This window comes from Megascapheus bottae, chromosome 20 (genome assembly GCF_031878675.1).
Source record: "Megascapheus bottae isolate mThoBot1 chromosome 20, mThoBot2.hap1, whole genome shotgun sequence".
NCBI lineage: Eukaryota > Metazoa > Chordata > Mammalia > Rodentia > Geomyidae > Megascapheus > Megascapheus bottae.
Window position 1 is genome coordinate 21,404,949 of NC_143528.1, and position 27,171 is coordinate 21,432,119.

A 27,171-nucleotide genomic window follows, 5' to 3' on the forward strand; every position below is an offset into this window, starting at 1 on the left:
GAGGAGCGGGCGGCGGCGGGAACCAGCACCGGCCTGCAGGCCCGGGACCAGGCGCCGGCGGGTGGCGGGAGTCAGCCGAGCACCGGGTACGCGGCCGCGCGCCCCGAGGTTCCCCGGACCCCGTCCTCTCCTCTCCGAACCTGCACGCGGGCAGACGGGGCTGGCGCGGGGTGGGCGGCCGGGGGCGCCGCGGTCCTCCTCCGTCTTTGCAGATGGAGGGAGGTGGTTCCGATCCTCCTGGCGCCGGCGCGCCGGGTGGGGATGCGGGGTTCCCACCCGGGCCCGGGAGGAGCGTGGGGCCTGTCTGGGCCTGGTCTAGCTGTTCCCAGCCTCAGTTTCCTCCTGTAACCCTCCCACTGCCCCCCCTCACCATTCTCCACGCCGGAGCAATTAAAAACCTCCCCCCTCCAGCCAGCCTCCCCGCCTTCGTATCTAGAAGTACTTGGCACCGCCCTCCCGGGAGAATTCAATCCTGTTCTGATCTCTTCAGGTCGCTGTCTCCCCGCTTCTCTGCTTGATCTTTCCTAACACGGCTCTTGTGCATTAAACCACGCGTGGGGCAGACATCCGGTGCAGTAAGGCGTTCTTTGTTTTGTTTTTTTCTTGTTGATCGGTCACAGGGCTTGAACTCACGGCCTGGGCGCAGTCCCTGCGCGCAGTCCCTGCGTTCTTCAGCTCAAAGCTAGTGCACTGTCCGCCAGCCACAGAGCCACTGACTGTTTCATGTCAGTGAAGACACGAGTCTCACTGACTTTGTTGCCCTGGTTGGCTTTGAACCACCATCTTCAGATCTTAGTCTCCTGAGCAGCTAGGATGACAGGCGAGGCCTGGTTGGAATGTTCTTTCCTTCCTATCATTCCCCTCCACCCTCTCCATCTTTGTTTGGTAGCTACTTACTACCTGGCACCATGACTGCCATTGTGGAAGCTTTTCCTTAAGCGGGTAGGGAATCAGGCCAATCCAGCACATCCCTTCCTGACTTTGGAGAACAGAATCCATGGGTAACCCATGGCTCGAGGTAACATTTTCTGGCTTTCCAGCAGGGCTCAGCAGCATAAGTTTAAAGAAAGTTTCAGGAATTGGACTCTTGTTTTAGGATGGAAATACAGATTTCTCAGTGGCTGGAGCAATGGAATGATCTTGAGTTCCCTTCTTCCTTCTTTCATTCCTCTTCTGAGGATCCTCTGAGCTGAAATTTTAGGCCTCCCTTGAAGGGCTGCTTCTATTGTAGAGTGCCTGTGCTTGCCCTGGCTTGAGGAATAGTTCTTTTTCATAATGTCTCCTTTTAGTTCCTGGAGTTGGTAACTACCACTTGGGAAAACTAAAGGAACTGGCAAATGAGTTTGTTCATGTTAGAATTGGGACACCATCATATATTCCTTGAAATCAAACGTACTGTTAACTCATAAAGTCTATAAGATGGGGTGTTATTGCTTATTTCAGGTAGGAGTGAGGCTTGTGTAAGATAATGTATATAAACTTAAGGTATCTTAAGTATGTAAACTTAAGGAACCTATTTGGTAACCAACAAACAGTTCTCTGCTCTCCCTCCTATTTAGACTCCAGTGTATAAGGAATGTAGAAATGGTATATAGTCCAGCTGAATATATTAGAAAAGCATCTTGTGAAAATGCAATAAAGAGATGGGATAGTTGGGAATGTGAAAGTATAGGTTCAAATCCGAAATCTTAAATGTTTTTCTTAAGAACAGAGATTGTGTAGGAGGTGGGATTTCTGACTAATAAAAGTAAGCTGAAGACCTGACAACTATAACTGTAACATTACCCGGACAATAAAATACAAAAGAAACAAAAAAATGTAGCTGAAGTCACTTCTTTTTAAAGACCCAGAGATTGGTGTGGTTGGATTGAGTTGGAAAGTGGATCAAAATGTCGTAATGTGTGGGGCACTAGTAATGCCTATAATATTAGTTATGCAGGAAGCTGAGATGTGAGAATTGCAGTTCAAAGCTAGCCTGAGCAGGAAAGTCTGTGAGACTCTTCCTTCCAATTAACCATTAAAAAAAAAAAAAAAAAAAAGAGCCAGAAGTTGGCAGAGTTAAAGATAGTTCCCAATCCCTGAGTTCAAGCCCCAGGACCAACACACACACACACACATCAGTTTTTTTTTTTTTAGTCACAACAATGTATGGTGTTTTTCTTTCTTTTTTAAGACTCAACATGAGTGAGGTTTCCTGCAAAAAACGGGATGACTACTTGGAGTGGCCTGAATATTTCATGGCTGTGGCCTTTTTGTCAGCACAAAGAAGCAAAGATCCAAATTCCCAGGTGAGTTTTACAGGAGAACATTTTCAGACCCAAGCACATACCCACACATGAGCAGATTATTAAAAAAGGAACAGTTGTCAACATAAAAAAATGATGCAAATCTTTTGCCCTTGGTGCAGTGTTCCTGTGTGCTTACATTTTCCTGCTAGAAGATCTGGCTCACTTCACTGTCTCCCACCCCTGCCCTCATAGCAGATCAGCCAGTTGGAGTCACCCAGCCTTCATCTATGTCTCCCTGTAGGTTGGAGCCTGCATTGTAAATGCTGAAAATAAGATTGTGGGGATAGGGTACAATGGAATGCCCAATGGGTGCAGTGATGACCAGCTGCCTTGGAGTAGGACAGCGGAGAATAAGCTGGATACCAAATACCCTTATGGTAAGGTGCATTTCTGTTCCATATGTTTTAGTGACAGAACCTGGCTGTGTGTTTAACCCAGAAATCGGGAGGCATTGCCTTCCTTTTCAGTCATCAGCTGCTAGAAAGAAAACAAGTCCTTTTGAACCACTTCAGTTTCCTGTCCACATGCCTTAAGGTTCAAAGAGCCACCAATGGAAGCATGGGAGGTAGTGGTCATGCAGCCTGGCCCTCAGCTGCCTGTAAGGACCTAGTTCACGCCACTGATGGCCTGTCAGCCTATGGGAACTTTGATGAAGACCTCAGTTCCTTGCCGAGACAGTTGTGAGACACATACAGTGGCTTTGGAGGTTGTCTCTTTGCTACTGGGAAATAAGGTCAGCTCTCTTAAGCACTGCCAGGGGTTTTGCTATGATGAGAAGCAGGCTGCATCTGGACCCTCTTCCTGCATCCTGCTCCTCTCTGGAAAGTAGAAACAGATACCAGGAGATGGATGAGGTCCAGCCACAGGCACCTTTGCAGTCCCACAGCCAGGGAGATGGAAGTGGAGACCTTAGGCTTGGCTCAAGGGATACAGATCCCCTTGGATAGAGAAGGATGCTTCTTAGAATTTTATTGTCTGAGTCCCTGGTGGGTGGGTGGGGAGAGTCCTTTTAGACCTTATCTGCTACAGCTTCACTTTTGTTTCCTAGTGGAGGTGTAATTAGCACCATAAAAGAGGCACATTGGGTTTGCATATATTGGGTGCTGATTTTTCATCGTTAGGCCCTGTATTTATGCCTGAATGTGAACAGATTGGCTCTGGAGGAAAAAGTAGATAAGGTTATTGAAATGGAATAGATAGTATCTTCTGGAAACCAAGTTCAGAGACCTTTTTCTTTTGCTACCTCTTTTTTGGTAATTTTTTTTTCTTGGTTGGTTATGGGACTTGAACTCAGGACTTGGGTACTACCCCTGAAGTCTTATGCTCCAGGCTAGTGCTCTACCACTTTGAGCCAAAGCTCCACTTCCAGTTTTTAGATGGTGAATTGGAGATAAGAGTCACATGGACTTTCCTACCCAGGCTGGTTTTGAACCTCAATCCTCACATCTCAGTCTCCTGAGTAGCTAGGATTACAGGTGTGAGCCACTATTGCCTAGCTCCTTGGTAGGCTTTTTTTTTTTTTTCCCATGAAGAATTCCAAGTCTCCATTTAGAGTAATTTATGCATTAAAAAAATAATGTCCTTGTTCTTAATCATGTTAAATAAGCTCTGTCATTTTTTTTCTACACTGCTTCAGGGCAAATCCTCCATGTTTGAATGAGAAAGAAGAAAGGAGCTTGGAAGTGGGGAATGAATTGAGCAACTACAAAGTACTGGGGTTTTCAGGGTATAAAAAAATAGTTCTGTGATTAAGGGGATTTAATAGATAGTCAATTTAACTTCACTTTGGTTGGAGTAGGAAGAGCAGGATTAGAATTGGGAGAACTAAAACTCTCTTCTCTGACAGAGCTTTATAGCTGACAGTAGTGGTTATGTGAAGAATGTGCTTCCATATTTTAGAAACTTTTTGTCACTCTGGTTTTGATTCTGTAAGCTTTTGATGGGAAGAAAGTAGGGAAATGATGAGTTGTTTTGAGGTCTATGCAAAAATAATTTTTCACTGTGCAGTTCAGTGTCCCATATAAAAACAGTGAAAAGCAAAAGGGTCGATAAGTTAAAGATCTGCATTGAAATGTATGCCTGCTGCGGTCAATATTTCACTGAGTCAAGACAGTGAAATATTAGGCTTTGTGCTGAACTCCAATATACAAGAATTCTTAGGAGATGTCAGTCTTTCCCACTCAGGCTAGCTGCAAAAGATGCTAATGGATGGACTGTTGTGGAGAGACTGGCTGCAGTTACTGAGCACTGTGTGCTCCAGGAAGAGTTAGAACAGTGATGCTGTGATGGAGAAGCAAAGACTTCCTTCCTACTACATATACAACCTTTTCTCTCCTCCTCGTGCTCCATCATCTTTGAAACACCTGATTTTATTTGTTCGCTTGGGCGAAGTTCCTTTTAGAGCTGCTTTCCAGGAGAAATTAAGCCCACTCAGGTATTTGTCCAACTGCATTGGCTTTTTTTTTTGTGTGTGTGTGTGTGCCAATCCTAGGGCTTGAACTGAAGGCCTTGGTGTTATCCTTGAGTTTTTTTTTTTTACTCATGGCTAACACTCTACCACTTAAACCACAGTACCAGTTCTGACTTGTTGAAAGTTCACTGGAGATCACCAGGGAGTTTCCTGCCCAGGTTGGCTTTAAACCTCTATCCTCAAGATCTCAGCCTCTTAAGTAGGTAGGGTTCCAGGCATCACTTGCTGTCTGCACTGATTGTTTTTGATTGAATGGCTCTGGAGTTTTGGAGCACTGGTTGTCTGCCTGTATTTTTCTTTTTTAAAAAATCATCCATAGGATACTTGTGGAGTTCTTTGCCCTCACATAATTCATTATTCATTGTCCATGGGGCTATGTTAGAAGGCAGACAGTTTTCTTTCACAGTAAGTTTGTAATTTGATGTACCATAAAAGTTGGAATGGGCATTAAATAGTCTTTGAAAAGACTATTCCTATTGCTACCAACATAAAGATGGGCTCTCAAAGCAAATTATGGTAATTGTGTACACTATATACTCAGCTCTGTTTCTAAAGACTTTTCAGACAACAGTGAAGTAAATGTGTGGATAGGCTGGCATGTAATAGAAATGTTTACTTCTGTTTTGAGATCAATTAAATCTTAAAGATTAATTAAGAAATAAATTGGTACTCTCTAGAACTGGTTAGACCTAGCCCTTTCTTATGTTAGTGGTGACTAGATTGCCATGTGAAGAAGGGTAGTCATAGGTTGTGTGCCTGGAAGGCCTTTATAGAATACTGAAAGTATAGACCAGTGATTTGTAACACTTTGAGTAACGAGGACCCTCTTGTTAAAACAAACAAACAAACAAACAAAATCCCCTGATATATCTGTGTGTGTGTGTGTGTGTGTGTGTGTGTGTATGTGTGTATGTGTGTCTTGGAGCTTGAATCCTGTGCCTGGGCGTTGTCCCTGAGCTCTTCAGCTCAAGGCTGCTGCCCTACCCCTGGAGCCACAGTGCCACTTTCACATTTCTGGTGGTTAACTCGAGTTAAGAATCTCAAGGACTTAGTGCCCAGGCTGGCTTTGAACCAAGATCCTCAGATCTTAGTCTCCTGAATAGCTAGGATTACAGGCGTGAGCCACCACGCTGGGCTCCAATACCTTTTAAATAAGAAAATCCATGATGGCAAAATATTATTTTCTATCATTCATGCTTTACTGGAGTCCCACCTTTGTTAGTCACGCAGTTGTATGTGCTTAGAAAAGGTTTGACATGTTAGACATAGAACTTTTTCACCTGTAGACCAGGCTCTTGGCAATTCCTCAACACATGTATTACTTATACATGGGGGCATGTCCAAGTCCTTTGTCAGTGCTCTGTCTGCTGTGCCAATCTGTGTTTCTCCTTTGGAGCACAGGAATTCAGCTTCTCTGAAATTTCTGATCTCAGTTTGCATTTCAGTAGACTACAGGTTAGATGCAGTAATTCCTCAGAGATGCAGAGGTCAGCAGTGAGAGGTGGCTAGCATTAGACAGAAAGCCACCTGTACATGAATACACCTGTATTTTAACCTTCCTTCAAAAGAGAATGCCATGGACTAAATATTTGTGTCCTCATTCCTGGTAACATTCTTCTTAATACCCTGGTCCCAGTGTGATAGATTTGGAGATGGGGCTTGTGGAGCCATGCAGGTGGAGCTTTCAGGTAAATAAGCAAGTAAGAAAGGCCATACAGCAGGGATCCCAGAGAACAGAGACTCCAGAAAGTACTTGCTGTTTACCATCTGAGGATAAAAAGTGAAGACAGCAATCCATAAACCTACAAGAGGGTCCTCATCAGAACCCCACATCCTGACACCTTGATCTTGGACGTCAGCCTTGGTAACTCAACTGAACAAGTAATAAACACAGTGCTTTGTGATAGCAGCCTACAGTGATTAATCCAGGGATCTTGAAACACATGTCAATTTGAGTTTACTAAATAACCTACAATTTAATTCTGCTTGATGAATTCTGTAAGCTGGAAGTCATTTGGCTTGACTGACACTTTGTGGGGAGGAGGAAAGCACGGAATCCTGGTGATAGGAAGACAGCTTTTTCTAGGCTATGTCTCTGGAGAGGCATTTTTTTGTGAAGGGTGTTTTTGTTCTTCCAGCCTTAGGATCAAAACTTCACAAAACTATTTGATTATAATGAAATATTAATAATGGAAAATGAAAATTCTCCCTGCTAAAGAACTGCTTCTACTTCATGTCTTTTCTCTGAAAAAAATCCAAAAGAAGGTGCAGTGAGAATAGCAGTGGTAGGAAGAAGGCGGCATTGTTACCGTGAGACCTTTTCAGATGAATGGCAATTAACAACCAGGAAGCAGCTAGTATATCCAATTTGCCTTATCAAAAGACTTTGGGAGGCTGTTATTTTTTTATGAGGAGGTGGGTTTGCTAACTTCACAGTGAAGTAAGTGTTCAGTTGACATTTTTAGTTTCTTCTTTGTGAAATTCATTACAGTGAATTGCATTTAATCAAAATACCAATTTTATAAGATGGAGGTAAAGGGTAATTCAGATATGGCTCCTTCCTTGGGTTGTGGTAACCGGTTTTGATGATATGCTTTATAGACAGCCAGGTTGGAGAAGAATGAAGTTCTCCTCATTGTTAAGCTTCAGAGAATTTGGGGTAGTGGAGTGCACCTTAACCTCACCACACCGTCCCAGAGTTGTTTGTGGCCTTGCTCTTTTCTGTTGGCAATGAGCTTGGTGCCTGAGCATGTCTGTTGGTTTGGCTTCCTCTTTCCAGCCTCATCTGTCAAGAAGACAGGATTGACATGTCCCCACATCATCACATGTTCATGTTAGGGACCCCAGTCTTGCTCTTTGTAGAGTCAGTGGTAGCTTCTCTCTCAATGTATTGGGCAGAAGTAAGGCCTGGCATTGGTAGCCCCGCCACTAAGGAGGCTGTGATCTAAGGATCTTGATTCAAAGCCAGCCTGGGCAGGAAAGTCCGTAAGACTTTTTTTTACTTTTTTTTTCTTTTTTTGCCAGTTCTGGGGCTTGAACTCATGGCCTTAGCACTGTCCCTGTGCTTTTTTTGCTCAAGGCTAGCTAGCCACACACAACTCTACTTCTGGTTTTTTTTCTGTGTTTGCAGTACAGAGAAATTAACCCAGGGCTTCATGTGTGCTGGGCAAGCACTGAACCACTAGGCCACATTCCTGGCCTCATGAGACTCTTATCTCCAATTAATTACAGAAAAAGGCAGAAGTGGTATTGTGGCTCAAGTGGTAGAGCTTTCAGCAAAAAGGAGCTTAGAGACAGCATCCAGGTACAGAGTTCAAGGCCCAGGTTTGGCAAAAAAAAAAAAGAAGAAAGAAAGAAAAAGAAAGAAAAAAGGAAGTAGGGACATGGGCTCTCTCCAGAATTATTTCCTATTTTTGCAAGAATACCCTAAAAAGGGTATAGTGCTGGGAAGGAAAAAATGCAGCAAAGCCTTGAATTAATTAAGGCAAGAGATCAACAGGGTGACTGTAAACACTTTGGCTGGCAAGTGGCAGTGCTTCCTTAAATCTGTATTTAAATGTAATCTTTATTTTTCAGACTTAGCATATCATTAAGCATGCATAGGTGTCATTTTAGTGATTACTTAGCCATTTACTGTACCCCCTCGAACACTGACATTTTCCTGACTGCCATGCCTGTGATGTATTTCTTTGGCATCCAAAAGGTTAGTCTTGAGAAACTAATTTATCAAGAAGTTAGGAGGCTGATCCGTCTTAAGCTGTGACTTCCTCACAAGTTGTAAGAGCTTCTTAGTAATTAAGATCAAATTTGTTCTTTCAGCCAGTTGAAATGGAATGCCCTCTGGTTTTGTTAGGCAGATCTGTGGATTTGATGACTTGCTGTTTCCTTTTTTGCAGAATTTAATTTTACTTTTAGCTTCCTGTGAGTTCTCCCCTGCCTGGCCATCTACAAGTTGTGGCCTGACAGCAGGTCTAATTAGGGACTTTTGTACAAAATAGGTAATAGAATCAATGGAAAACCTTTGAGTACTTGTTCAGGAAAGAAATTAAGTAGATTATTTTTATGAATGAAAGGGCAAGCCAGGTTTGATTGTATGGTGTTTTAGATTAGCAGGAGCTTGGTGGTATATGTTTAAGTCTTTTTCACACCCCCTAAAATTAACCAGCTTGAGTTAAGGATATTTCACTTTAGGATATAATTGTTTATAAACAGTCTTCAAGAAAGAATATATTTTTTTGCTAATTGATTTGACTTTTATCAAGTAAATATGTGTTTTTTTTAATAGACACAAGGTTAAAGCATTAGCAGTAGTTTTATTATGAGTATCTACAAATGATTTGCTAGTAACAGAATAATGCTCCCCCTCCCCATTCTAAAGAGCAGTCATAGGAACAGCTAAAATACTCATCCCTAGAGAACAGACCTACATATGCCTCTTTTTTTTTTTTTTAAATTGGTTTTTGAAGTCCATTCACCACATAGAAGTTTGAAATGAAGATCTAAGGTAGTGGTTTATAAGGTGATGACCGGAATTGTACTGAAGTGTATGTACAAATAGGAGAGAATGCTTAAAAAGTACAAAGGTTACTCCTCAAACCTGAGATTAAAAGACATAGGAGAAAAAAAAAAGGTTGGATAACAATAGAGGAAGAATTCCAGTGCCAAAGACATGTGAGCATATGAGACTCAGAACTATTTGAACATCTAAGGAGAAGTTAAACTATGACCCTAAGAAAGAACCTTAAAAATTCTTTTGTGAGTGAAGCAACTCGATATATTTATTGAGACACAGATACTTGCCTGGCATTGGGAAATCCTGTAATAAAGGGAAAGTTGGTGGACACAGGGAGTTAAAAGGATGAGGGGATGGGCCGGGAGTTTGGCCTAGTGGTAGAGTGCCTGCCTAGGATGCATGAAGACCCGGGTTCAATTCCTCGGTGCCACGTACACAGAAAAAGCCAGAAGTGGTGCGGTGGATCGGGGTAGAACACTAGGCTTGAGGAAAGCCCAAGAACAGTCCTCAGGCCCTGAGCTCAAGCCCAGGACTGGCAAAAAAAAAAAAAAAAAAAAGATGAGGGAGGCACAGGTGCATCCGCGCAATGCTGGCTCAAGGGCTCCTGCCAGCTAATTAGCGGAGGTGTACATTTTATCTCTGTACTTCTTTCAAATGATAGATGCCATAGTAAATTTACACTATTGAATATGATAACTGAGCATGAATTTTTAAATTCTGCAATTAAAAGACTTTGTTCAAAATGCCATTAATTTTTGAGTTTAGGTGAACAGAGGGAAGCAGAATTCCTCTTTTGTCGTTTTTTTCCTTCTTTGAGTTATCGCTGTAGGAGTTGAAGTAAATATTAATGAGTCATGCATTCTCTTCCCTGTTGGGTTTGGTGATGAGAGTGTATGCTTGAGTCATCTTGCTTGGGGAGATTATAACTATATTTTGTAAGGCATTGGCTGTGTGTGTGTGTTTTTTAAGAGTGCTTTCACATCTATTCATTCTGATTCATTCAACAAATCCAGGGCATCTGTGCTATATATTAGATGCCAGACACTGCAGTCTTCGGCACAAGGTTTATGGTCTGGTCTGGCCTCTGTTTTCAAGGAGTTTGTAGACTAAGTGTGGAAAAGGTGGACAATTAGTGAAGTCAGCAGCTATTTATCAAATATTCTTTCCGGAGGAAGTGACTTGAAAGCTGAAATCTGAAGGCTGCAATGAATTCACCAGATAAAGATGGGCAAGTTGGTGTTGGGGATGAGACTATTCTGAGTAGAGGGAGCGTTGGGTCAGACCCTGAGGTGGTAACACTCTTCCAGCAGTTTGTTCCATGTGCCAAGGACAGAATTAGCCCAGGCTTAGTGAGTGAAGGATATAGAGACAGGGTGAGGCCTTGAAGGTTAAGGGGTATGGATCAAAAAGGTTACTTTAGCTGTGTTGCTGTGAACTGAATTCATACATTAAAACCTTTCACCCAAAAGTGATGGTGTTGAAGATGATTAGGTCACAGGTCATGAGCACGTTGTGAGCAGAGTCCTAAGGGAGCTAGATAGCTGGTACTGTTTGGAGGACTTGGAGAACTGTGGGTGACCCAGGAAGAGGAACCCCTCATCAGGCATTGAATCTGCTGGAGCCTAATGTTGGACTTCCTAGCATCCAGAACTGTGTGGGACATGAGTTTCTGTTGTTGAGAAGAAATCAATTATCAGTGGACAGTGGACTATGCTAAGTGTTTATATGACATGTATGTTCAGGGGCAAGAGTGCGAACCCATCTGTGAAGTGATTGCAGTAGACCAGGTGAGAGGCCTTGGGGGGATAGTAGTGCTGGATCAGAGAAAAGTGGCTGGCTGCATAATATGAAGGTAACATCAAGAGAATGGGCAATGTGGGGTGAGGGAGAGCAGTTTTACCCATCCACCCCAAGCAGTTCTATCTGCAGCAGCTACTGGATGTAAGAGCCTGCAGGAAGAACAGAAATTGAAGATCAGAAAGATGTGATCAGATCGGAAAGTTTGAGATGGTTGTGAGACCTTTCACACAGGGGCAGGCAGGCAGGTAGGCACGTGTGGAAACGGAGGAGCGCTCCTGGCTTGCAATGCTAGTGTTATGTATTAGATGGACAGTTGAATTTCTCATGGAAGAGAGGTGAGAAGGGAGTGTGCATAAAGAGCAGGCAGCCCTGCCCTGCCCCTGTGAACCGTAGCCTGAGATTGGACCTGCAGAGCAGGTCACCAGAGACCCAGGAAGCAGGATTTTAAGGAGTAAGGGGCCATGGCATATTGTGTCCAAGATTCTTTAAGAAAATTAAGCATGCCTCTGGGGTTTGACCTGGATGTAGCCAGAAGCACTTTCAACAGAGTGGTGGGATTGGGAGCTGAAGTGGAGCCAGTAGAAGAAAGAACAGAGCATTGTTTTGATAGCAGAGGATAGGATAGAAAGAAGATGGAGCCTAGAAAAAGCTTTGTATTTATGGGATGGGAGAATCTGCTTTTTTGGTTGTTTGTTTGTTTGGCTTGGTTTTGTTTTTGCCTGAGACATGTGAGTCAGTGGTCTTATTCCATAGAATTAAAGGAATCAAGGAAGAGGATGTGAGTGGAAATGGTAACTCCAGCACACTGGCTAGTGACAGGAAGAGGGATGCTGGGGTACAGAAGCTGGAAACAGGGTGACATAGACACCTCGGTTCCTGGAGTCTCTATGATGGCTAAAGAGAGGCTGCCAGCTAGAAGAGCAGGGGTGAGACGGGGGTGGGAGGGGGTGGTACCATGGGCTAGGAGGATTCCAGGAAGTAGGGCAGTGTCAGGAGGACCCCGAGTTAGATCGGCTGGGTCCCCTTCTGCCCCACACTGAGTTGCTCAAGGCCAGCCTTGTGGAGCTGGAATTAATTAGCACCCACAGATGGATCCTGACTCCAGTCCTGGGCGCACAGTCCCACGCTACCCTCTAAACACCATAGGGCTCGGAGCGTTTAAGCCTTGTGGTATGTATTTATGTTAGTTGATTAGTGCCCCGTGTCTCAGATGTGCTCACATGAGCAGTGGAAAGGGAGTTGCCCCGGCTTAGCCATGGATGAAATGCAGTTATTTTCATGGCCTCCTCCTTCTGACCTGATTGTGTGCCCTTAGCACATAGGGAAGCAGTGTAATTAGAGTTCTGGGGGCTTTATTATCAATAATGGAAACACCACAGTCAGAAATGTCTTTAGCCCTAAGCACTACCATTGGGGCTAAGTGGCTCCCCTGGGTGTCATGAGTTCTGGCCAGCAACTTTAGCAGGAAGCAGTAAGGAAGGGGGCAGGCGATGGGGAGCAGAGGAGGAAAAGAAAATGTATAATCTTTCTGTGGTCAGGCCGACCTGTGCTCAGGACTGCCAGGCCTCAGGTGGGCAGTGTGGAGAGGGTAGGAAGCAGTAGTGTTTGTTTTCCAAGTGCTCTTGCACACTGGGTTCTTAATAGATTCTAGCTTCTCCAAGGGTGGAGGATGGCGGTGTTGGGGGGAGAGGGAGGCATCCATTCTCTCCATTTCAGTGGTCAATAGGCTGAGGCTAAAAGATGCTGAAAGTGCGTCTTTGACTTTGAGGTGAGGGAAGCAGTGTGTGAGAGGCAGCTGTGGGGCTGTGATAGGAGAGGCATGGGAAGGAAAAGGTGGAGAAGATGGGCTGGGAGTTTGGCCTAGTGGTAGAGTGCTTGCCTAGCATGCATGAAGACCCGGGTTCAATTCCATGGTACCACATACTTGGAAAAAGCCAAAAGTGGTGCTGAGGCTCAAGTGGTAGAGTTCTAGCCTTGAGAAAAATCCAAGGACAGTGCTCAGGCCCTGAGCCTAAGCCCAGGACTGGCAAAAAAAAAAAAAAAAAGGTAGAGAAGAGGAGACAGACCCAGGAAGCTCATGCAGGCCATGCAGTGTATAGCAAGGCCTGGGCCTAGCTGTTTGTAGGCTCCCTGATGCTTCACCCAGGACTTGGCTGCTTTTGAGGGAGTGGCTCATGCCTTTTGCTCAGACCCTGGATTTCCCTGCCATGATCATTTTCTTCTAGCAGCCCTTTCCCCCTTCCCCTCCCCCCTCCCCCTTCCAGGATGGTAATAGATGACTCCAGACATTTCCCCAGTGTGGGCCTCAGTTTCTCTGCATTATTGCTATTTCCTGTTTTGATTGCTAGAAGGTTGAGGCCATGTGCTTACTCCATCTCCTGAGTCACTGCATGGGCTGGGGTACTAGGGTCTCTCTTCTGATATCTAAGTCCTTCAGTGGGTCTAGAAGTGCTGTCACTAGTCATCTCTGCTCAGGAAGACCCTGACCTGGCCCCCATCTCCCTGGAGTTGGGCTGAGGCTGTTGGTTCTGTCTGACTGGTGGAAACAAAGGCTTCATTTGCATATGTCTTTTCTTTTTCTGAAGGCTTTTCCCCACCTGGCCCCTCCTGTGCTCTTAATGTAACCCTGTGCTTGGGGAGGGAGCATATTATCATTCTGTTTGTAGCTGAGAGAGGCTGGGACTTGAATAAGGCTTTACCTTTGTGCAGGCAAATCCCAGAGTTTAGCCCCCTTTGTTCTGAAAAGGCATTTGTAATCCACATACATTTTTTCCACGGAAACAATGCTACCCCAGGTCCCCTTCCCTATCTACCTGTACACAGTGCATCTAACCCCTCACATGCTAAATTTTCTCAACACTTCCATAGTCCTGCTTCTGTAGCACTTGGAGCTTTTGTTGAATCCTCTGGTTGTTTATGTGCCTGGTCATCTTCTGCCCTTTGGGTGTGAACTGATCAGACCCATCTCCTTTCTCTAGCCCTGGCATCCAGTTCACAGCTGGGAGCTTGGCCTGGATGCTTCGTATTTATAGCCAGAAAATAACCAAAACACACATAGGAAGGGTTTGATGAGAGTTTTAAACCTATCTCTGCTTATGTGGTAGCCTAGTATAAAGAGTTGCTCTGGTGGAGGGCACGACTGGATCTGAGAAGCCATAGAGAGGGGCTTTGTAAAGGAGAAGGGAAGGGGCAGGGGTTTGGGAGAGAGAGGGGAGCAGAGGACAAGAAGAGTGAGGTGTAGCCATTGGGGCCTCCTTGGTCCAGTTGTCTCTCTGTCCACAAAGCTCCCATATATTTCAGATCATTTGAGAACCCTGAAAATTAATCAGCCTGCTATGGTACACATATAGAAACACATATAGAGGGTGATGAGGGTAAAAGTGACATTGCTTGGGACCACATTCTAGAAGTGTTTCCTTTGCATCTTTAGTCATGAAAATGAATACTTCATAACCTTTGGTGGGGTGGGGGAGGACATCATGGCGTAGTAGTAGGTTTGGGGCTTAAATTTAGAGATTAGTCTGTTATTCAATTATTGACTTGAAGGATAGGTACTTCAGAGGTTGACAGTGACATATGAGCCCCTGTCAGGGTATCTTTCAATAATTAAGAAATAAGTACTTAAAATTCCATTTTAGTTTCAGAAGGTATAAAGCAGTTCCTTCAATGAGTTTTTTAGAGGAACAAGTCCACGTCCCGCCCTTCCGCAGAAGTTTCTTCTGATGTGTAGCAGGCTTTGAGGGCGGAATGAGTTACCATCCTTCCCAGACATGGGACCAGACAACTATGGAACTCCACAAGTGAAGTCACTTAGAGTTTTTCATATGGAGAAATACTGACAACAAACGAGATAGGAATATCTTTTATAGTAATCTTGAGTTCTTTTTTTTTTTGTAAATGTGCACATCCAGTCTTAGATTTGGATGCCCCAGTTCATGTCAGTTGTTAGTTGCAGTGTGGGAACTGCTGGGAAGATTAGACAATGGGCAACTTTTTATTCACTGTGAGCTGAGCCTGACTGTTGTCTTCTTGGTGAACCCAGCTGTTCTCAAATTGAACAGTTCAGCCCAGATGGGTGGCAGGAGGCAGAATGATGTTGCTTTTCATAGAAACAGGTGAGCTGTATCTGCTTTCTAAACCTGACCCGAAGAAGAGCTGCCCACCAGGTTACTGACCTTTTCAGAATTCTCCTAAGGCCTGAGAAGTTGTTTTCTTTAAGCAGAATCCTGAACTGTTGCTGGACACCGGTGACTCCGCCTGTAATCCTAGCTACTCGGGAGGCTGTGATCTGAGGATCCTGATTCAAAGCCGTTCAAGGCAGGAAAGTCCATGATACTCTTATCTTCAATTAACTACCCCAGAAGTTGGAAGTGGAGCTGTGGCTCAAGTGTAGAGTCCCAGCCTTGGCCCCAAAAAGCTAAGGAATAGTACCAAGGCCCTGAGTTCAAGACACAGCGCTGGTACATCCACAAAAAGAATCTTGTATCACTGAAGATGAATAATTTTAAACATGCTTGAATTTCTTTAACTGCAAGAGAAACTTAAAATTTTCTGTGCCCAACTTCTCTGAAGCCCCTCTATTTCCTGTAAGAAAGATCACTTGAGGCCAGAGGGCAGAGTGATGCCATGACTGCTAAGTTATTTTTGTGTAACACTTAGAATATGTTTAACACTACTCAGGTGTTTTTTTTTTTTTCCCCTAAACCTATTTGGCTAACTGTAATACTAATGTCTAAAATAAGTATTGTACTAATATTATATTAAATGTGATGGAATTCAAACCTATAAAATGTTGAAAATCTCTTACACATAGTGAAGGACAGAATATATCCTGTTCATTTGTCAAACTTCTAAAGCACAGTCTACATGAGACAGTAAGGATTAATCAAGCCCCAGTAAGAGAGAATTTGAAAAATACAGTTTTCTAATTATACAATTTCTTCTCAGTGGTCCAAGGTTAATGTAGTTTTGAATTCTGACAGTAATAGAAAAAAAAAGACAGAAAGAGAAGAAAAGACCAAAGCGTATGAATTGTCTTATAATTACCTGAAACAGAGGTTCTCTTCTGGCAATAAAGAATTTATAAGCATTAATCTGGTATTTTCTGCCTTTGATTCTTTTCCTTTTAAACAATGTGGGGAATAATGAAAGGGTTTTGTGTTACTTTTTGTGCTTATCAAATATACAGGTATTATTTGGAAATTTCTCTTGCTTATTGCTTCGCTGTAGATGTGTGAGTCTAGGTAAATAGAAAATTCATTCTTTTTTTTTAATTTAAAAGGTCTTATGAATACTTTTTAAACACAGTGCAGCTTTCAAATACTTTGTCTTCTTGCTATAAATGTGAAAAATGTGGCTTGCAGCTAACATAACCAATCTTCAGCTTTTTTTCCATACAGGTATGATTTGTCTCTTGGTATAGTTTTTGGGTAACACAATGAAGTGTTAGTTCTCAAGATGAATTTGTTATTTAGTTAGTTACTGTCAAATATACATGGAACATTTATTGTGGTGGGAAATGTTACAGGAGGCTGAGGAGGATTAAACCAAACCCCTCATTTGTCCCCCCAAAAGAAAGGCTTTGGGAAAAGGAAGAAAACTAGGATGGAAATGTTGATTTCAGGGTTTTAGAAAATATGCCTGATCTCAGAGACTATGAATTCTTTTTTTTATTTTTTGCTATTCTTGGGACTTGAACTCAGGGCCTAAATGCTGTCTTTGGGCTTTTTCAAGGCTAGAGCTCTACCACTTGAGTCACAGCACCATTTCTGTTTTTTTCTACGTGTGTGGTACTGAGGAATCGAACCCAGGTCTTCATACATGCTAGGCAAGCACTCTACCACTAGGCCACACTCTGGGCTGACTATGAATTCTTAACGTCAGTGAATATAGGTATCACCTGAAATGGAGTCTCATGAGCTTTTCTGCCCATTTAGCCATAAATTGTGATCCTCTTGATCTCACACTCCCAAGGAGTTAAGATCACAGGTATGAGCCACTGTCGTGCGTGACTGAAACAGTTACTTAAAAACAAAGAATCGTAGATGCTGGGATGACAACTTTCTTCTTGAAAAGAAGAAAAGAAACACCATGCTAAGCAGCAGACCTGCACAGACCAAGGACTCAGTACATCTGTTTAAGGGCAAAGGAAGTGGAGTAGAGGGAAGCCAGTGCTCTCGGAGCTGGGAGGAGCGAGCTGTGGTCTGTGAGTACAGCTTGTCTTGTAGACAGCTGACTGTCCTGGGAATGGACTAAAGCTGGAAACATTAAGAGAAAACCCCAAATGGACACCACTTACTGTCTTAAAAATTACTTAATATCTAATTCATTGGGAGCAAATCCTCTCCACACTGTTACTCATCTTGAAGGGTAAAAGCATACTTAGGTACCTTGTTGCAGGTCATAGATCCTGGAGGGCAGCTGAGGGCCGGAGCATACTTTATGTTATGGGAACCGGGCCTGAGAAGAACAGGCCAGGCCAGAAAGGTAAGGGGGCAGATTTCAGGGTAGCACATTAACAGTCTAAAGGTGGAAGCACAGTAAACAGATCCTGAGCCAGGGTTCAGTGCTCTACTGGGTTGAGGTTTTCCTCTGCACCCCTTAGGCCTAGGCAGGAAGCCATTGTTAGACAGGCCTCAAAGGACCAAGGGGCTCTGGGGAAGGAAGCAGTGCTGCGTTCCTGTTGCTCAGAACATTCCATTTTTGTCTTTTAGCAAGGATCTTGGTGTGTGTGTGTGTGTGTGTGTGTGTGTGTGTGTGTGTGTGTGTGTGCGTGCGTGTGCGTGTGCATGTGCGTGTGTGCGCGCTTGCACATGCATGCGCATGCATGGGCAAATATACTCGTGCCTGTCCTGGAGCTTCCATTCAGGACCTGAGTGCTATCGCTGAGCTTTTTTGTTCAAGGCTAGTGTTTTACCACTTGAGCAATAACTTTACTTTTGGCATTTCGGTGGTTCATTGATGGTAAGTCTCACAGACTTTCTTACCCGGGCCAGCTTCAAACTTTGATCCTTGGATTTCAGTCTCCTGCATGTATCTTTAATCCTGTGAGTTCCTTTTTTAATTGAGAGGAAGTCTGCTCATAATCCTGTATTTTACTTCTGTAAACCGTCTTTATACAGGCACATCAGACACTGCTCAAGCCCCAAGAGAATCTGTTCCGTATGATAATTTTTCACTAATGCATCCAGACCTATAATGTTAAATTTTGCCCCAGACTGCCTCAGATGAATTACACAAAGGTAGCTGCAGTCACTATGAGACCTCTTACAAAGGAGACAACGTAATAGTGTTTCATAACACATTGCGAAGTTCCAGGTCTGAATCTTAATACCAGCACCATCGAAAAATATTTATTAATGGGAAAGCATAGTTTCGATATTTGAATTTAAAAGGACTTTTGATATTTCCCAATGTCACCATCAATAATTAGACTTTGTGTTTCCCTCTTTATTCACTCAATAAATATTTTACACCCATTATGTTCTTGGCATTCCATTAGACTCTGGGGAAGTTAAAAAGAACCCAGAAGGCTAGGCTCTGCCCTCAAGGGGGATATAAAAGATACAATTACATCTAATTTTTTTTTTAACCACTGGGCTGTGTAAATGCCAGCCTCTGAACCTCTTGGTCACTATGGGGAGAAAAAGACCAAGAGTCTCTTGGTGGTCAGAGCTCACGTGGTCACCCTGCCCCATCCTGGGCATTTCTGTTTGCTTGGCCTAGCAGTCCATTAGGTAAGTGAGCCTCCGGGAAGGGGGCTCAGCTTCCTCAGCAGACAGAGCACTAGCCACAAGTAGGGCTAGGATCTGATGAGGCTTAGTTTTTTTTTTTAAACATATTTTTATTATCTGTAAGTAGTTGTACAAAGGAGTTGATATTTAACAAAGCGGTTTGTGAAGACAATGAGTCTTGATTAATGGCAACCCTTTCATCGTGCTCTTCATCTCTCCCAACCTATTTCTTGAGTTACTTTTTGTAATTTTTAGGATGTGCATTGAATTTTATGATTGCATTCTTATCCCCTTACCTCTCTTTGTCTTCCCTCATTCGTATGACATCCCTGTATCCCTTTCAAGTATCCATTTGATGATGTTTATTTTGTTGAAGTGTGAATTTGCCTTTCTAGGGAATTTTTGAGTTCCTCCCTGAATTTACCATCTTTCAGTTAATACATGTGTACTCTTTATACCACCCTGAAGTTTTACTTACATATTTATAAATGAATTCCAGCTTCCACATATGAAAGAAAACATGTATCCTTTGTCTCTCTTGGCCTGACTTCACTTAACATGATTTTTTTCTAGGCCCTTCCACTCTTCGCAAATGATAGAGTATCATTCTTTTTAATGGATGAGTAAAATTCCAGTGTGTACGTATATCTCATTTTCTTGGTCATTTGAGGAGTATGGGCCTTTTCCATACCTTGGCTGTGGTGAATAGTGCTGTAGTGAACATGGTTGTATTGGTGGCTTTATTGTGTCCTAGTTTGTAATCTTTTTGCATAAGTTTCCAAGAGTGAAATGCGCTTAGTTTTTGTTATTGTTTTTTGTCTTGTACCAGTCCTAGGGCTTGAACTCAGGGCTTGGGTGCTGTTTCTGAGCCATTTGAGCCACAGCTCCACTTCCAGCTTTTCTGATAGGTAATTGAAGATAAGAATCTCACAGACTTTCTGCCCATGTTGGCTTTGAATCATGATTTTCAGATCTTAGCCTTTGCCACTGAAACCCAGTTTATGTTTAGGGTTTTTTTTTTTTTTTTTTTTTTTTTTTTGCCAGTCCTAGGTTTAAGCTCAGGGCCTGAGCACTGTCCTTAGATTTTTCTCAAGGCCAGAGCTCTACCACTTGAGCCTTAGCACCACTTCCGGCTTTTTCTAAGTATGTGGTACCAAGGAATTGAACCTGGGTCTTCGTGCATGCTAGGCAAGCACTCTACCACTAGGCCAAACTCTCGGCCCCTATGTTTAGTTTTTTGAAGAATCTCCCCATTGCTTTCCAGAGAGTATACATTCCCAGCAACAATGTGCTAGGGTTCCTTTTGCCCACATCCACATCAGCTTATTTCTTGAAATCGGCCTGTGCTACCAGAGACTCTTCATTCTAACTGATGGCTAAGGTCGCCCTGAAACCTGAGACTCCTGAAGTGATGACATAAGTACTCATTTTCTGAGAGAGCTCTAGGTCAGCTCTGCTGCAACACTGCCAATCTATAGAACATGTGGTCACAGGAGTAGTTGCATTCCTGCCCCCAGACAAGAGGAAGGTGAGTTGGGGCCTTTCTCTATGTGACCCAGAAGAGATTCTCAATGTGAATTAAAAGTGCACAGGATGTGATTGGAATGCGCAAGGCCATGAGTTTAATAGTCCACTATTCATTCGAGGCCTTAAAACTCCAACAGAGGTATAAAAGGCTAGTAGCTGAAAAAGGTAGGAGAGCTTCTTGAAAGTCCCCCTATGTCTGCTCTAGGAGTTTTACATGATACTCACTCATGAATGTATTCAACTAATACTTAGTGCTTGTGTGCATGGTGTGTGCTAGGGATACCAGGGAATCCCTTAAGGTAGTACTTTTTAAGCCCGTCTGCACATTTGAATCACCTGGATATTCTGCCAAGTTTGGGCCACACTAATGCTTATCAGGTATAGAGCACAGATAATGACAATTTTTGGAATCTCCTCTAGGGACAAGTTTGCAAAATTCCTTTGATCAGAAAGAAGTATATAATGTAGTCCTAGATAATATGCTTAGAAAAACAATAATAAGATGTCCACTCAATAACAATATAAGATGTCCACTCCCTCAGTGTGGCCAAGGGGAAGTCAGGACCAAATCTGTTCTGGCATACTCTCCATCCCTGTGCTAGATTTCCATCCCTGTGCGCTATATATATATTATTTTTTGCCAGTCCTGAGTACTATCCTTGGGCTTTCTCAAGGCTAGAGCTCTGCCACTGGAGCCTCAGTGCCCCGGCCTGCAGGGTAGTCAACTGGAACTCGAGGAGGAGCAAACCTGAATGAGAGAGACAGACACGAGAAAGGAGACCAAGACAGTATTCTGATCAAGGTCTCAAACTTTATTTTTACACAGCTGCTTATATACACTTTAGTGAGAAGGCAGTTAACGCAAGTGGGTTGCCTAGTAACTATCATCATGTGCTTGAGTCAGGTTTGGGACGACAGGGAGGGTCAGGCTGCTCTACCAAACAGGATATTAGTCAAGTTCTTTCTTCCAGACAAGATATCGCGGTTGGGCCATCGTGGGAGGGGTAGAACAGATAGTATTTTCAATCAAAGTTTTACAGTTAACAGCTATTTGGTTCCCGGCACCTCAGCATCACTTTTGGCTTTTTCTGTGTATGTGGTATGGAGGAATTGAACACTCCTGGCCCGAGAAAACTATTCTTTTTGACCTTGAACTCAGGATGACACTGTGTCTTCAGTATTATTGGAGGAATGGGTTGGCATGCAAAGAACATTGCTGTAAGTGGATGAATGTTTCTCTTACATAAGACAAATGGCTGGCTGGCTGCTGACTTTTTTTTTTTTCTGGGTCTGTGGCTGAGAAGGATGAGCATTGGAATGCTCAGTTTCACTTCTTGGTTCTCTTGTCTTATTGCTTCCTGCCCTCTTAATGGCCTCAGTGAATGTCCCTGTGTGTGCATATCAACACACAAATGAGCCATTTTATGTGGGCAATTCAATACCCCAGGGTCTTATGGAGCGGTGAGCTATTGCTCTGCTTAGGGTGGGTGAGGGCACTTGACCTTCGCCCTCCCTGGCTGCTGTAGGTACTTCCAGACCGAGGGCTGCCACAGCGAGCAGATTTCCCTGCTAATCGCCAACCCCTCATTTGCTATTCTCAGTACTTGCTGTTTCTAATCAATTTATTTTTATTGAGTCTGTTATGTTATTTCAGAGGGGGGAATGGAATGTTTAACACTTAGTAAATTCTTCATGAGCTGCAATCTAAGTGTTTCTTCCTCTTTCCAACCAACAGTGTGCCACGCCGAGCTGAATGCCATCATGAACAAGAATTCAGCGGATGTGAAGGGCTGTAGTATCTATGTCGCCCTGTTCCCATGTAATGAGTGTGCTAAGCTCATCATCCAGGCAGGTAGGAGTCGGCTCTTTCCATCCATCCCTTTTGCATTGCTACCTGCTCATCGGCAGCTCCTTGCACATGTGCTTCTCTCAAATTGTTCCTGTTTAGGTCTAAATTAATTGCTCTATCAGTGTTGCAAGATATTTCCTGTGTTTTGTTTTTGAATGGTGCCAGGTAGTCTAAGACTGATGGCATCCTCTGTGATTCTTAGCATGTATTTAATTTAGTTTGCAACTTCTTAAACTACAAGCCGCCAAAAAAAAAAAAATCCCAAACAGGAATTGCATATAATTACTGTCAGTTTACCATTCTCTGACATATTGTGCATAGATTAAGGGGGAGGGAGGGAAGTGAACTTTTGTCAGAAACAAGGTCAGTTGGGAGTCTGTATATCAAATTTTAATTTGTATCTAATACATGGTAGATATCTGAGGACCTAAGCATATCTTTGCATATAAATGTCATGAGACTCAAATGGTATTGCAAGCCTACATTTTCCTTATATTACTGTTTTCATAAATCTACCACATTGTATTTCTGAATATTTCACCTTCTTCAAGCTGTCAAAATCAGATTCAGCTACATTTTATCTCCATAAAGCTCTCAGCTTGAGACTTAACGACTTAGCGTGTTTAGCCAGATGTGTGGGTTAAAGGGAATGTTTATCAGGAACCCCTTGGTTCTCTGAGCAGAAGAGGTCTGCGGATAGTGAATCAGAGCCACGTTAAGGAGCTGTTGCCAACCCTCTATCCTCTGGAAATTTCCTCTGCTGTCCGCAGAGGTAGCAGGAACAGGTGTATGCACTGGGCACTTTTTCACTCTTTCTGCAGCTGCTGGAAGAGCAGCCTTTGGTGCAGGATTTTCAGAATCCTCTCAGATTTAGCCCTGCCTGTGAGATGGAAAAAGAAGCACATCTTTCTTGCACAGAGCTGGGCTGCAGTGGGGTATACAGAACCATTCTTGGAAGCCCAGGGATGCGAATCCCTGCACTGGCCAGTACCACCTTCTACCTCTCATCAGCCTCTTGGCTTCGGAGTAGTTACTGGTGAATAAAGAATATTTGCTTACCTGCAATGGGGGGATTTGTTAATTGGATCAGGCTTGTCTGCCTGACATGTTTTCACTTTGCATTTGTTTAAAAAAATCCATAAAGGCTGGAGGGCAGACTCAATATAATCTGCCCTCTACTGTATTAAAAAGCGGCAGACTATACATACATATGTGTGTGTATGCATATATACACATCTTAGCCATTGGACATTGTGTGCAGTCACACTCAGAAACGACAGTTGATCATAGATGCTACAAGGGCTCCGTCTGTTCCTGTTGGTCTTCTGCTGTATCTGTACGTACTTACACTAATGAGACTTCTGTCGTTACCTTTTAGGTATAAAAGAAGTGATTTTCATGTCTGATAAATACCATGACAGCGATGAGACAAGAGCTGCAAGGCTCATGTTTGAGATGGCTGGGGTTATGTTCAGGTGAGGCCCATGAACTTGGGGGCAGTGGTTGCTGGAGGAACACATGTGACCTTTTCTGATAACCAGTTTCTCCTAGTGGTATCCTAGCAGTATCTTCCACACTTGGAAATGCATTTGGAGATGTGATGGAAGAAATCTAGAAATCTACGGGTAAATTTTTTTTTCCCCTGGTCCAGGGGCTTGTAATCAGGTCCTGAGCACTGTCCTTGGGCTTTCTCAAGACTAGAGCTTTCTCAAGACTAGAGTTGTAAAAGTAATTAGTAAAAAAAAATGAGCACAAAAATAAGCAGGGTTTAGTTTACACTTATACTTTATGAACATGCATTTTAAAGATTATTTCCACCTTGGACACTGGGAGTGTGGTCTAGTCATAGAGTTATTTCCTAGCATTCACGAATCCCTGGGTTCAATTCCTTGGTACCACATACACAGAAAAGGCTGGAAGTGGTACTGTGGCTCAAGTGGCAGAGTTCTAGCCTTGAGAATGCCCAAGGACAGTACTCAGGCCCTGAATTCAATCCCCAGGACTGGCAAAACAGAATCCAATAAAACAAAAAAAAAATGAAAGAACTATTTCTTACTAAAGCTAGTTTTTTTTTTCTTTTTTCCTTTTTTTCTGAGTGTAAGAAGTAAAATAAAATATACTATCCTTTGCTTTGAGAACTCCAAGTTGACTGAAGAAATTTCCTAGAAAATATGTTAACTCTGGTGGGAAAACAAGTAATCAGATACCATGTTGTGCAGCTAACTTGTTAGAAAGCCTTTGACTCCCAGATAATTCATGCACTCAGATCGCTGAAGAGCATACAAACCAAGCTACCCCATGCATCTTTTTTGTCTTAACTCTTTTCAGGTCCAGTTCCTCGCAGTGTGGTGCACTATAATTGGCTTCTGTAAAGATAAAATTTCAAGTGAATCCCAGGACTTTTTTTTTCTCTGCACAAAAAAATGCAATTTCAACCAAAGTCAACAAAATGTCTTTAACTGCTTATTGAATAATATCTTTATATATTTTGGGTTTTCTTTTTTTCATGTTTAGGAAATTCACACCGAAGTGCAGCAAGATTGTCATTGACTTTGATTCAATTAACGGCCAAAAGAGTTAGAAGCATCAGTGAGTTCTGTCTCATTAAATTTCCAGGAATTGGGACTTTCCTCTACGATGTTGCTAATATCTTTCATCTGGAAGTTGCACATAACTTTTTAATAGTCAGTGCAGCCCAAGCAGACATCTAAAGAGTACACAGCCTCAAGTCTCCATTCCATCCCTCTCATGGCAGACAGTCCACATCTGTTTAAGACTTTTGACTTAAGATTGAACATGAGGGCCTGTCCTACAGGGCTGGATCTCAGGTGTGTCCTCCTTCATAACGTGTCTAGCTGGGAGGCTGGTGCCTCTGCTAGGTTTCAACAGTCGCTCCTCATGTAAATAATGGTTGGGTTCTTAGCAGGGATGAGCAGACATGCTGATGTGAACATCTGGCCCAAATGAAGCATAGCATGTAGTGCCCTTGGAAAAAAAGCAAATCAAGCCTGAATGACAGAAGCATTCAAGTATTTGCTGCCGAGTAGAGGGAAACCCCCATCCACCCATCCAGAAGACCTGGAGAGGATGGCACAGCTGGTCTGGCAGATGATCAGTGAGTGCCACTGAGCCAGGAATATCTTCTCCATTCCCGCCTCTCATGTCACACACCGGGGAGTGGCACATTATCCCTGGGGTGGTGGGGAAACCCCTGTGGTTTTGGCTTCTTATCTTTGCTTAGTTGGTCACATGGAGCTGTTAGATTTAGTTATCTGAGTAATGAGTTGTTCCCAGAGGAGGCAGCTTGTCATTTTCTCCAGACCACGTCCCCACTGGGATTGCAGCTGGAATTGTGTGGATTGGAGGGGTGGACCTTCTCCCTGCACTGCCATTTCTACTTTTATCTCTACTCCATTTGCCAACATGAGTCATTTCCACGACCAGAGTGCATTCATTTCTGTTCTGTATCTTGGTTGTGAGACCGTCTCCATGCCCTCCTCCTCCTCCCCCCACCAGAGGCTGTGATTCCATTCTGTTGGGGACTGAGCTGATTGGTGCCTAGGACAATGTCTTCACCTAATCATTGTGCATGTGAGCCACATGCTTTATCTTTAATCTCATTTAATTTTTATTAAATATGTTCAGTACTTGTAGTGGGAAAATGGTTTCTTTATCCTAAAGATTATTGCCTTTTTAAGAGTGCTCTTATATTTTCATGAGTTTTTATTTTTGTCTCTGAGGGATTTTTGATTTTGACTCCTTACCAATATTATTAAAATCTTATTAAACTCTACCACATTGAAGTGTGTTATTTTTTATGTTGTTAAAATCATATGCTTGACTCTATCATTTCTGTATTGTCTGTGCGGCATATTGTGTAGGCTTAATGCTCAGAACGGTTTCTGCTGTCAATGCTGTATACTTCTTTATGAACCCCCTTATCTTATTTCAAATCTCCCTTCTCTTTTTTTGAGTTTATTGTAATTAATAGAAGCGTTACATTATATTTGGCAGATAGAAGGTACATTTTTTTTTTTTTTTTTTTTTTTTGCCAGTCCTGGGTTTGAGCTCAGGGCCTGAGCACTGTCCTTGGACTTTTCAAGGCTAGAGCTCTACCGCTTGAGCCTCAGCACCACTTCTGGCTTTTTTCTATGTATGTGGTACTGAGGAATCGAACCCCGGTCTTCATGCCTGCTAGGCAAGCATTTTAACCACTAGGCCAAACTCCCTGCCCCAGAAGGTACATTTCTTAACAATCATTGTTACCTCTTCTCATGTTTTTGTCTCCATTTCTCTCCCCCACCCCTCCCCTCATCTTGTTTTCTCCCCTTCCATGTCCTATTCAAATAAACAAATAAACATATATACAATATATCCAATAACAAGGTAAGATGAAAAATAACATAGTGCATTAAGAACAACAATCACATCTATGTGGCTCTCGTTTCTATATTTTGGAGGTCCTTCCATTTCTCCCTTTTTTCTCCAGTCTATTTCTGTATTCTTACCCCTACCTCTGTTTGTTCCACAATACATAAGACAAAAGGAAGGTAGAAGAAGGAAGCCAGTAAAGAGACTTCTGGGTAGAGATTGTGCTCTATTTTTATGTTGCTCTAAGTTAGAAGTTGTGAGCCCTATTAGCAACATGTGTGTCGTTTTTATGTCACGTGTGCAAGTGATGTCTACTGGCTAATAAGCCAATGGTGCATCTCATTTGTTTAGTCTTGATGCTGTCTTATATTTTGTCTCAGTTGAATTCATTGAGGGAAGGGGCCTTACTGTGACGGGGGTGTGTGTATGTACACTCATGCCCTGTGGCTGGGTGGTTTATGGGGAGACGAGGCTGTCATTGCCAGCGTTACAGGGCCTTCACCTCCACGCTGTGCTGCAGAGCCCGAGTTCCTGGTGACTGGACTGTGGGTAATTACATGTCTTCCTTTCTGCTGTCTCTCCAGCAGCAGTGGAAGTGTCCTGTCCAGAGAATTCTGCAC

The 27,171-nt window shown here is 43.1% G+C and overlaps 1 protein-coding gene across 3 annotated transcripts; it reads left to right on the plus strand.

The window, feature by feature from the left end:
• Positions 1–25,772, plus strand: Dctd (dCMP deaminase). 3 transcript variants are annotated; one of them, XM_090354155.1, is made up of 7 exons: positions 1–86; positions 2,174–2,288; positions 2,530–2,665; positions 22,067–22,183; positions 23,559–23,655; positions 24,695–24,769; positions 25,697–25,772. In XM_090354155.1, the coding sequence occupies exons 2-6, from the start codon at positions 2,181–2,183 to the stop codon at positions 24,759–24,761; spliced, it is 525 nt and encodes a 174-aa protein (XP_090210281.1). In that variant the 5' UTR covers positions 1–86; positions 2,174–2,180; the 3' UTR covers positions 24,762–24,769; positions 25,697–25,772. The 3 variants fall into 3 exon arrangements, with proteins under 3 accessions (XP_090210281.1, XP_090210280.1, XP_090210282.1); XM_090354154.1 differs by lacking the exon at positions 25,697–25,772 and having other exon boundaries at positions 24,695–24,853; XM_090354156.1 differs by lacking the exons at positions 1–86; positions 25,697–25,772 and adding an exon at positions 513–575 and having other exon boundaries at positions 24,695–24,853.
• The last annotated feature ends 1,399 nt before the right edge of the window (positions 25,773–27,171 follow it).